General features: G+C 34.9%; 1 protein-coding gene across 1 annotated transcript in view; it reads right to left on the reverse strand.

Annotated features, from left to right (window-relative positions):
• LOC107440544 (dual specificity protein phosphatase 22-B) overlaps positions 1 to 12429 on the reverse strand; it is a 208940-nt gene that overhangs the window by 58107 nt on the left and 138404 nt on the right. Inside the window, exon 2 of the mRNA XM_087160544.1 lies at positions 7896 to 8480. Coding sequence (XP_087016670.1) covers positions 7896 to 8018 — 123 coding nt within the window. The 5' untranslated portion in view covers positions 8019 to 8480. The remainder of the gene's footprint in view (positions 1 to 7895; positions 8481 to 12429) is intronic.

A 12429-nucleotide genomic window follows, 5' to 3' on the forward strand; every position in this document is an offset into this window, starting at 1 on the left:
ACATGTGGGCGTGCATTATCCTGCTGAAAGATAGCTCCAGGGATGCCTTGAAGGAAAGGAACGACTTCGGGCTGTAGCACTTCACGGACGTATCTGTTGCTATTGAGATTACCCTCAATTCGTATCAAATTGGATCGTCCATGATACGAAATCGCACCCCAGACCATAACTCCGGGTGTTCGACCACTATGTCGTTCAATAATACACTCAGGAAGGCAGCGTTGACCGGCATAACGTCTAACACGAACACGGCCATCATGGGTCCACAAATTGAAGCGTGATTCATCTGAAAAGACAACTTGGTGCCAATCAGCTCGCCAGTCTCTGTGCTCAAGAGCCCACTGCCGACGCAGCCGTCGATGATCCGCCGTGAGGGGAATCCTGTATAATGGCACCCTTGCACGCAATCCACGGCGCAGCAGACGACGACGAATTGACGAAGCCGACAATTGTACACCTGTAGCAGTAGACCAATGTGCTGCCAGCTGCCTGGAGGAAGCTGTGCGATCATTCACCGCCATGCGGAGCAGGTGTCGATCATCGCGCTCTGACGTCACCTTCTGTCGTCCAGTGCCTGTTTTTCGAGTTGTTCGGTGCTCGTCGGTCCACTGCTTCCAAACTCGCATCACTGTGGAACTGTTCCGCTGCATACGAGCTGCTATTGCGCGATAGGAAAATCCTCCTTCTCGAAGGCCGATTATCCTCCCTCGTTCAAACTCCGTAAGTTGCTTGAATTTCTTATTCTTCCGTCGTGGAGGCATACTCAGGTCTCACTAAACGTTTGCCACTAACAAATAATCATAGACTATTTTCAACGTCCCGCTACAGCACTTTATTTATACGCTTTCAGCATCAATTCAGAGGGCGCTGCGCGCGCCACGCACGCGCGATGGCTCTGAAACTTTATTAATTTGCATAATATCCTATAATTGACATTTGCTGCGAATTTCATTTGATTCTGATGATTCCTTCATGGTGTTGCATTTTCTACAAACAGCAGTTTAAGTTCTGATTTTAAGTTCTACTACCCTCTATACATTGCAAGTTCAATTTTCTTTTTAAAAAAACCCCGCTTGTTTCTAAAAAATTCTGCTTTAGTCCTCTACCACTAAGGAAAAAAAAAATCTGCAATGACTTAAATAAACCGGATCCAATCTGCTTGAAATTGCCACTGACCAGTGTTTCATTGACCTTTATTGGATTAATGCCACTAAAAATATAAAATGCTTCATATGTGACAAGTTTCCATAACGTGAAATATTTCGGAGTGAAATGTTTGTTAGACACAAACGTTAAATGAAATACGAAATCTTAACATGAAATGTGCACACATCACTGTTCGTTAAACAGCGTCGCTTCAATGGAGCCAGCTGCCGTGACGAAATAGTCAATCGTTGCAATAATGACCTAAACAATGAATACAAACCTGCCAACTACAACGGTAGACATTTAAAAACCAAAGCTTTAAGATTTTTCGACTGTTTTGCCACCATTTTAAAAACTTCACTACGTGAGAGCAGGAACTAAGTGGCGTTGCATATGAACTTTTAATTATTTGTATGCAGTGGTGTAGAAAATAAGTTTAATTGAACAAAAAATAATACATTAAAACATCATCAACGTTTCATCTTTTGTATGAGTGTCAAAATTTCTCAACCGCCACAGGAAAGACCTAAAGATTTTATTCCAGGAAGCTATTTGCATTAATACGCTCTAACGCAGGGGTTGCCAAACTTTTTTGATCATCGACCCCTACATAATTTTTCGAAATCTCCATCGACCCCCATAAAAGTAATTTTCTGTTAATTAAAATAAAACTCTATTAGATACTGTGTTTGTACATTTATTTTATGATTTTGAACATTTATTAAAGTAACAGTACATAGTGTAACAATAGTTTTATGAAAAATATATTAATGTTGAAATATAAATACCTTAATATTTATGAAATAATAAGTAATTATAAGTAAGTAGAAATAATAAGTAAAGTAACTACGGATTTATTGCTTCTTAATCAATGACATGGGTGTGCTTGGTGTTTTTTTCCTGCAAGGTTCGTTATATTGGGTTCAAAATTGGTCAATTTTAATCTCAAATCCCCTCGAAACTCCACATTTAATTTATTTCTGTTCTCAGTTAAGATTGAATTTACGTGACTGAAACCGGCTTCAACCATATAGGAACTTGGAAAGGCTATCATAAATGGCTGAGCTATTTCGTAAAGTCTGACATATTTTTGCGTTATATTTATGTTTGTCCAAAATTTGCTTATTGTTAAATTTTTAAAAAGCGTCTTTGCTTCAAAACCCCATAATAATTCAGCAAGCTCATCTTGCAGGTTGATGTCCACGTTTTCAATTTGAGCAGAAAATGGCACAATAATACAATCAGGGATGTCAATGTTTTCCAAATCAACAAAACGCAGTTTAAAATCGTCACTCAATTTTTGAAGATTACCTGTATATATTTCCTAGTCTTCTTCTTTTATCTCTAATTGTCACATATCTGAAAAATACTGATAGTCCTTCGACCAATCGACCCTTCCGGTTCGGATCGACCCCCATTCGACCCCCTGGCTCAGATCGACCCCCGCTTATGTTAAATAGACCCCTGGGGGTCTATATAGACCACTTTGGCGACCTCTGCTCTAACGTATACTGTCAGCCAATAAGTAATTGGACACCAGTGATAAAAGAGATCACAATTTATTCATATTCATTACTTGGTTGAGCTTTCATATGAGACAATTAACCTCCTTAACCCTCTGGAGCATGTTTTCCACAAGTTTGTGGATGATGGTTAGGTGTATTTCCTTCCATTTGGCTTGGAGAATACAAGCAAATTCTTTCACCGATTTCGGACTATTGCCTCACGCTTTAATCCAGTGACATATCATTTCTTAATATCGAAATGATCTTTGATTGCACTGTAAACAACAACTCACAACGGAATGTTAGTTGAAGACGTCTGAGACACGTCAATTATTGTTTTGGCATAAGAAGCAAATGACGTCTCCCATCGGTCGGCCATCGAACTCGTCCTTAAGGTTCTCTATAGGACTCAGGTCTGTATTATAAGCAGGCTAGTCCATACAGTTCACTCCATTGTCATCATTTCGAGCCACGGTGAGCCGTTGTGGATCAGGAGATAGAGCGCTCCCCTACCAATGAGGTGAATCGGGTTCAATCTCAGCAATAACTAGTCGATTCGAATTCCGTACGCGGCTTGCACTGATCACATTGCCAGCGTAAAATATCCTTAGTGGAAGACGGATCATTTGATAAAAATCCCCTTTCGGTCAGGCTAACAGTGGGAGGTTTTCGTGGTTTTCCTCTCTATGTAACGCAATTATGGGTTAGTTTCATCAAAAAGTCTACCATGCAGTCAATTTTCTCCCAATACTTGATCCAGGAACAAATTTGATACCAATTGTTAATTTTTACCAGATGCGTACGGACCCTGGTTCAAATATTTTAAGGTCGAAATTTTAATATTATTTACGTAAATACTTGCAATAATTGCTACAGCATCCCAAAATATGCATAAAATTCGTGTACTTGAATAGCTTAAGCTTTTTTTTACATTTGTTTACAATGTTACATTTTTTCGACAACTAAATTAAAATTTTAGCTATTATTTTTGGGCCACTTAATCATAGCCGGCATGAACCCTATATTTAACTAACTGGTGATTTTTTTGAACATTTTTTTAGCTCATGGAACACACAAAAGCCTAATGCCTATAATTTCGTACAAAGTTATTTATTTCGGGTTTTTTTCAGTTACAGTTGAGAAATTTATATACATGGGTAAAAATGAAACTATTTCTAAAAGCTTTAATTATGATCTTTCAAAATGGAAGCCTCTAATTTATATCTTCGATGATCCTGTTGTAATATGATTCCGATTCAAAATATTAGAATATTTTTCTGCTCCGATGAAAATTATTTTTAGTGTTATATAATGCACATTTGCAAACGATATCGTAAGTATTTATTTTCAATCAAATGATGACACGCGCTTAAAATTTGCTAACTTTTTTTTTTTTAAAAAAGATAATATTTTAAAAAAGTATTCTTATTTCTTAAAATATTAGAATAATTTATTTTGTTTAAATTATTAGAGCATGTTGCGATAATATTTGTTTTTATTAATTTTACCTTTAACATGTGAGAATTTTAAATTTATCACAGACGATTATTTAAAACTTCTTTTCTGTATTTTCTGTTCGGAATAAGTTTCAAAATGCGGCGTTTACATGGTATTTTAGAATCAATATAAGTGCCAGTTGTCGATTTTCATCGTCAAGGAGGAATTTCAGAAAAGCGTTAACAGAATCTTACAACTGTATCGGAAGAATGAAATGTTGAGAAATAATCGTTGCAGTAGTGATCGAAAACCGAAAACTTTGTCAAGGGATGACATAAAACTGAAAACTCTAGTTAAAATCGATCGAGTGGTGCACGATGTTTCAATTGAAAATGGAATGTTGAAGGAATTAATGTTTCCTTATCGGCAATATTAACCCTTTGCACTCGGATGTCCCCACGGTGGCACCATCAAGAGTCACCACTTAAAAATTAAGAAATTATACACTGAATAATTAGTAACCACATTATTTTTAAGAATTTTAAAAGTCTATAATAATACTATATTATGTATTTTAAATGCTATAGTGCTGATATTAAATCAAACAGCATTTAAAAGGACTCGGAGTGCAAAGGGTTAAGGCGTTTTCATTAATTTAAGTTTCAGTCTTATGTTCCAAGCTCAAAATAACTAATGACTATAAAACCAGGATTGCCAACTTTCTAAAAATTTTTTTTTGAAAATTTGTTCTAGTGATAGCTAATATAAGGTTTTTATGTATTATTTTTAAATTAGTTTAATTGATTTTCTCCACCACTACATATAAATGAATCAAAAGTTCCTATTCAACGCCACTTTGTACCTGGAGTGATGGGGCCTCTCTGGCCGAGCGGTATCGCCCGCCAAGCGCTCTGTTAAGCGTGGAGGTGGCGGGTTCGAATCGCGCCGTAACCCTGGATGTATTCTTAGTGATGTCTTTAGTCCCGCAATGGACTGATCGTTAAGACACGGTTCCCAGCAGATCACCGATGTCAAGCATCATTGTCTGCGGTCAGTGTGCGGGTGGGTGACCATTTGGATCTGTCTGCGTAGGGACCGAGGGTGTGCGGTATGGGTCCTCGTTAATCTGTGCTACCGTAAAGTGCTCGATTTCGCGTGCAGGTCGTTGGGCTACCGAAGCAGGGGTGCCATCCCCTCCGCAGAGGATCAAAATTGAGATGGCATGTCTTCGGATCATCCTCAGGGATGTTTCCCAGACCGTCGCCAATAGCCCATTGTGCAGCTCTAGTGCGACGTAAATGAATTACAACAACAGCAACATTGTGATGTCTTTCTCTATATTGTGCTATCCGTTCTTCTACTTGACAAAGGTTTATAAGCCTTAATTGAGCACACAAGCCTGCAAATGTATGTTGTATATCAATAAACCTGGGGTGAGGATCTTAAAATGTTGGCAAAATTACCAAAAAAGAAAGCGTTTTCTAAAAATATATGCCACTCCATAAAATATTTTACAGAAAGAGTAGTAGTTAGCAGGCCTGTAAAACCAGCAACAATGAAATGGTGTAGATTAAGAATAAAGTAGGGCTTGGAGGATTGAAAAAAGATATACCACAGAATATTGGAAAATATAGAAAAACGAAAATAATTTCTGTAAGTTTCATGGGTCATTCCTGCTGCACAAAATGACGTTTGGTAGATGGGGGAAACACAGCCAGGATTAATACTGTCCCCAATACTGTGCGTCTTATGGCAATCAAAGCATTTCATATTGGAGGATGAAACAAGAAACGTTTATTAAAAAATAGCTGAAACGTTTGGTAAAATTTGAAGCTAGTTTGATAGTATGGAGTTGCATCAGTACAAACGCATCTGGAATAATATGCATTCTTAAGGAGATTCTCTTCTTCATTCTTCTCTTGCTTATTTTGATATTTATTAAGATATTCTACATTAATGCATGATTCCGATGCCATAAGACTTGTTCGAGAAAGACTTTATTTTTCAGTAAGATTTAGTTTCACGTCATTCACCAAAATCAACTATGATCTAGCTAGAGCAACCCAAAATTAAAGTGCGACAGCTGCCAGGTAATTCTCCAGACCTTATCCGATTGAAAATTTATGTAGATATTAAAGGAAAAACTACAAAAAGTTGCTCCAGAAACAAAGAGAACATTTAGATCTACCTGGGCTAATGTGGACACAAAAGACTACCACAAGCCTGCAATGCAAGATCCCTTACATGCATGATCAAAGCTAAAGGTGATGCTACAAAACATTAAATAACTTTTTTATTCATTTATAATTTTAGTGTTTATAATGAACTTTCTTTTTTGAAAATCCATTTTGCTTTGCCTTTTACATTTTTATATATCATATTTTAAAAACATGTATGTGAAGGTGAACTGTTGAAACTTTTTTTCCTCCCTATTCATGATGAGTCTCACATGTCTAAAAAAAAAATTCTAAGTAAAAAAAAAAAAAAAAACTTGGTTATAAAACAAAACGAACAAATGTATGGATTTTCTTCCATCTAGCATTGGAGCACTTAAGAGAAACGTAACAGAAATTTTCTCGAAAGAAAAATGATATAATGTACCGGTAATGAAAGATTGCATTCAAGTTAGCGTGTAAGTCTGCGATGAGATAGAAAACAAAAGATGTGTGCGTGTTGAAACAAAAAACCCTTTCTTGTGGGGGTGATGGATGGGGGGATTTGAAAATATAAATATACATATCGGTAACAGATAGTATACGCTACGATTGCAGAATTGAATAAAAATGAAATAGTAGAAACCAAAAAATGAATGTATTTTTTACTAAAATAAATTGCACAAAAGTTAAAAATCACAACTGGCTGTTGACACCACTAATTATTAACTGTTAACTCTTCAAAAAATAGCCAATAGAAAAATACGTAATCGTAAGTTTTCATGACTAGCTTTGTTTCAAACTAAAATTTTTTGAAATTTTTGTTTGTTGCAAGATATTTTGCATAACAGCGCGTACCCCCGCTAAACTGTTCCCGTACCCCTGGGGGGTACGCGTACCACACTTTGGGAAACACTGCGGTAACAGATAGTATGTGCAGTGGTTTCATAATTGAAAATAAATTAAATAGTAGAAACCAATTTGTGAAGTAACCAACAAATACACTGGATATCAGTAACAGATAGTAATTGCAGTGGTTTCATAATTGAATAAAAATTAAATAGTAGAAACCAATTTGTGAAGTAAGCCAACATACATACAGGATATCGGCGACAGAGAGTATATGCAGTGGTTTAATAATTGAATAAAAATTATATAGTAGAAACAAATTTGTGAAGTAAGCCAACATACATACAGGATATCGGTGACAGAGAGTATATGCAGTGGTTTCATAATTGACTAAAAATTATATAGTAGAAACAAATTTGTGAAGTAAGCCAACATACATACAGGATATCGGTGACAGAGAGTATATGCAGTGGTTTAATAATTGAATAAAAATTAAATAGTTGAAACCAATTTGTGAAGTAAGTCAACATACATACAGGATATCGATGACAGAGAGTATATGCAGTGGTTTAATAATTGAATAAAAATTATAAGTAGAAACTGGTAGATACGCAGGATATCGGTAACAGATAGTATATGCAGTGATTGCAGAATTGAATAAAAATTACATAGTAAAAACCAATTTGTGAAATTAGCCAAAAAATAAACAGGGTCGGTTGTTTACCGGTAAAGTCTGTAATAAAATCAAATTGAAAAAAAAAGAATATTTCACTGTGCTTGAAAGGTATTAAATGATATTACTCACCTGAGAGAATATCGAATTTTTCGGTTGTTCCTCCGAGCTTCCGGCCTCTTGGGAACTAGCTTCACCAAAATCTTTTTGTTTACTGGTATAAGAAGTTGGAGATGTTGGTGCAGAAGCAGACATGTTTGAAATGCAAGAAAGGATTTCGTTAGGTGAAGTAAATGCACTTATCCATGCTTTTCAAAAACTCTCTTAACAGAAGCAGTACATCTTCGTTGTCATGAACAACTAGTTACCATTTTACGAACGCGCAATCACCAAAAATATTACACTTTGAATCGATTCGTTGTTTCAGTTCAATCACAGTCAGTCTTTTTAGTTATTGCTTGATTTATGAACGTAACACTCGTTTGTCATTGGAAGCACCAAAGCAGTTTATTTCGTTTCTTTTTATAATTTTTCTCGTAATTAAAATTTGTACTAGTTACATTCTATCCTTCTACTTTCTTGAGTTATAAATCTAAAAAATGGTGAATCTAGTTCAGACTAAGTGATATAAAAGTTCAAAACAATCACTACGTCTCCATACAATATGAAACGTAAAAGCAAGTGGCAGATTATAAAACGAAGTACAAATCACATCAACTGTAAAAGAAAAAATAAGAAATATTAGCAAATGTTATATTGCAATCATTTTCACGTAATAAAATAATAAATAATAACACTCTGATAAAGTGGGGGGGGGGGTATGAGCTTTAGAATTACCAAGTAGCAGTTTGTAATTGAAAAAAATTCTTCTGAATTTTCATTAAAAATGATATTCAACTTTTTTTAGAGTTAGTGATAATTGTGAAAGTCCTGAAAGTATCAATTTTCATAGAGAAAAACTTTGTGGCCAATTTAATTTTGAAAGATACTGTTCCGATTGAGAAATTTCCAATCCAGTGGCTTTTAACGGCCCGCTCTCCTGTTTGGTATTATCTAAAAATAAATGGAAAAAAAAAAGATTCTTAATTTTTTTTTAGATTAGGAAACATATTTTAAAAGGAATTATATTTCAATTCCTCAGAGAAACCTGCAGATGCTTCGAAATTATATTATATTGAAGAAGCAGTTTCCTGCTTGAAGTGTACATTTTTGAAGAGTTTCACTGACAGCACAAGGCAGTCAATAGACGAGTTAATGGTCAAATTCAAGGGAAGGAGCAGCCTGAAACAGTACCAACCCATGAAACCAGTAAAGGGAGGTATCGCAGTTTGAGAGCGCTGCGATTCTAAGACTTGATACGTAATACGGCTTCAACATTTACACTGGGAAAGAATCTTCAGTGACTGAAGGAACTCCAGGAGAACGCGTTGTAAAAATGCTTATTTCTACAGTGAAGATTCCCCAAATCGTTCTCTCTTTCGATCGATTCTTCACTTCAGTTAATTTGATGTACACCCTGCCCCATGGATGTGTCGGCACCTACATGAAAGGAAGAATATTTCCAGATGCGAGAAGACGAGAATTACAGCCAGGGGATTCGGTTTTCAAAACTACAAGAGAGGGAATAATTGCTGTCAAATGGATGGACACAAAGGAAGTTTTTGCCATGTCGAATTGCTATAGCACTGAATTAATTAACTACTACGATTAGAACTCTAAAAGATGGATCTAAGAAGGAGTTCCCCTACCCGTCAACGGTAACGTTTTACTACGAGTTCATGGGTGGAGTTGAAGGATTTCCCAATTGAGGAAAAAACGCGCAGAAGATGTGCATGGTGAGTTGGTGAGCATAAATTAAGCGCTCGAAAATAGTGTGCACCTCTTGCAACGTAGCACTGTGCAAGAACTGTTTCCAGCTCTACCACACCCTCAAGAAACACAGACTTCAAATACTGTTGCTCCTCCACTACTTTCAATTTGTTACCGTTCTTATTTTATAAATGTTAATTCTGAAAAGTGTTTTTAAATAAATATGTTAATAAAAATGTTAACGAAAATGTACATTAAAATGTTAAAAAGCGTTGCCTAAAATAATCATCAAAATGTCAATGAAAATGAGTTATTGACTCTAGAATTCTCGCCGGGACATACCCTGTCCCGGGGTTTAGATGTTTTGGGTTTACGGCGGGAGATATGCTGTCCCATCAATGAAGCTTGTGAAATCATTGTCGTTGATGGTGCGCTGTTATGGGGCAGCTTATGCGTCTCCAAGACCTTCAACCCTTTAGGCACAAAAGTAATTTTTATCTAATAATCGCTTGGAGGAGATACCGGGCAATAGGGCGCACTCGGACTGATTTTTCGACGTATTGAAAAAGTTAAATGAAATTTACTAACTCAAAAATTAACACAGATTTTTCCACCACTAGAAATATAATTTCGTGGCATTCCTGAAAAAAGAGAATTTATAAACATATTTGACTATTTTTTATATAATAGTGATTAATATTTGTTTCTTTAAATGCCATGATCAAAAATCAAATATTAAACTACCACTGGAAAATATTTCCTTAAAACGGAGTAAGTTGGTATCTTTGTTCTTGGGTCCCTGAAAGTGTTAAGTGATAGCTAAATTTTAATGAAACACAATATAAACTTAATTGAACAGGCATTTCCCTTCAATTGAAAAAAAAACTTTTTTTGAAAAGCTTAAAAGTTAGTAGAAAGCAATGAATATAAGAACAGAGCTGCCAACCTTCAACGCTTTTTGTAAAAATTTGTGGTAGTTTAAGTTTGCGTTTTAAAGTATTATTTTTTATTAATTTGAACTCATTTTCCACGCTACTACATATGAATGACTTAAAAGTTCATATGCAAAGGCACTTGTTCCAGTGTTCTCGTTTTAAAACTTTTAGAATGTTGGCAAAATTACAAAAAATTCTGAATATTTTTGTTTTTAAATGCTTACCACTTTATAAAATATTTTGCAAAAAGCGTAGTAGTTGACAGGCCTGTACGAATAATGTTCATTCCGACCGATTTGGGTTAGATATTACGAACATGTAATGAAACAAGCTAGCATAAAATTTTAACAGCATAATTCTAATTATTCCGATTATCTCAGAATATGCCGCCGAAAGCAACATCAACTGATGTATCGGCAGGAATGTCACAAGCTACGAAAATTGTAAAAAGTTGTAAAAACTCAACTTATTAAATGAATGCAATATTAAAAACCATACATTATTATTTTGACACCGTTCATAAAACAATTTCAGATCTAATTATTAAAACTGAAATTTATGAGCAGATATGTTGCTTCCAGTTAGAGATTTTTTTCTCAATGAACGTTTAAGTTGGTACCAAAAAGAATTTATCTACGCAGGGCTGCAAGTGAGACGGTATGGAGAGAAAACTGGTGACTAAACTAGTTCATTAATAACTTATTTTTGAGAGGAGTAAGATCACTTTCTCTATTTTAAATTATAAAACATTTTTGGGTAGTTGGAAAGATACGCATGTTAAATAATCTTGGTAGTTATGTATAGTGATGTGAGAAAAACGAACGAATCGATATTTTAATCAACTCTTTTTTGAGAATCGATTCATAAAGTTTGTTTTGAAAAAAAAAGAATCGATTATTTTTCTTTCTTTTTTTTGTCCTTTAAAAGTATTCTTTACTGTATAGGCATATTCAGTGTTAATATTAGATATAGTCGGATCTTTGAATCGGTTTATTAGAATGGTTGAGTACCTTAACCATTTGATTGTGCTTTAACCATCTGATAAACTGATATTCTGCTTGCTAATATTTTACCGTCGAAATCGACTCTTCTTCTTTTTTTTCGAAGTCGTATATTTCTTTTGAGGGTCTCATATTTGTTTTGAGACGTATTTCAAACTACCCCTAAAATTAATTTCGCTTTATTAAATTTAAATTTCATGTTTTATAAAACGTGATATTATTTGTATATAAATTTTAAAAAACATTTTAAAAGAAATTTTAAAATTAATAAAAAAACTGTAAAATTGTCAAAAAGGAAGAGTTTTATTAAAAAATCAGGGAGTTTGCTACTACCCCAAGTACCCTTTCCACTACACCCCTACACTCGCAAAGTATATGTAGTAAAGAGAAAATTGTCATGGAACTTTTTTTTAGTTCATAAAAAAAAAGAAAAAAGAATCGATTCAGTTAAATGAATTGATCAGTACATCTCTAGTCATATATATTTTTTACGCTTTGAAAGCGGGCTAGAATAAAACAACCACCTTACTAACATTCGGTCTAGATCAGTGGTTACCAACTGGCTGCCCGCGGGCCACTTCCGACCCATTTTTGTGGCCAGTGAACTAAAATATATTTGTTATTCGTTTTTTGCGGACAGTTTTCGAAAAAACGCTCTATGGGTTTAAAATACTTTTCTTTCGTTAAAAAAAGGCCTAATTTCTTCGTTTCTGTGAAATTTAACATGCAAACTAATTAGTGAAATTAACAAAAAAAAATTTTCTCGGGTTAAAATCTACTTTGTATTTTGATTTGTAAAACTTGATAAAAATCTGCCAGTAATATTTAATGTTCCTTCAAACATAAAAAGAGTCCTATATAAAATTTTGAAGAAATTGCGGCCCCGGAATTGTAAGTTGGAAACCCCTGGTCTAGATACAT

The sequence above is a fragment of the Parasteatoda tepidariorum genome, chromosome 4 (genome assembly GCF_982258835.1).
Source record: "Parasteatoda tepidariorum strain Cologne lab strain chromosome 4, Ptep-v5.0, whole genome shotgun sequence".
NCBI classification, from domain to species: Eukaryota; Metazoa; Arthropoda; class Arachnida; order Araneae; family Theridiidae; genus Parasteatoda; species Parasteatoda tepidariorum.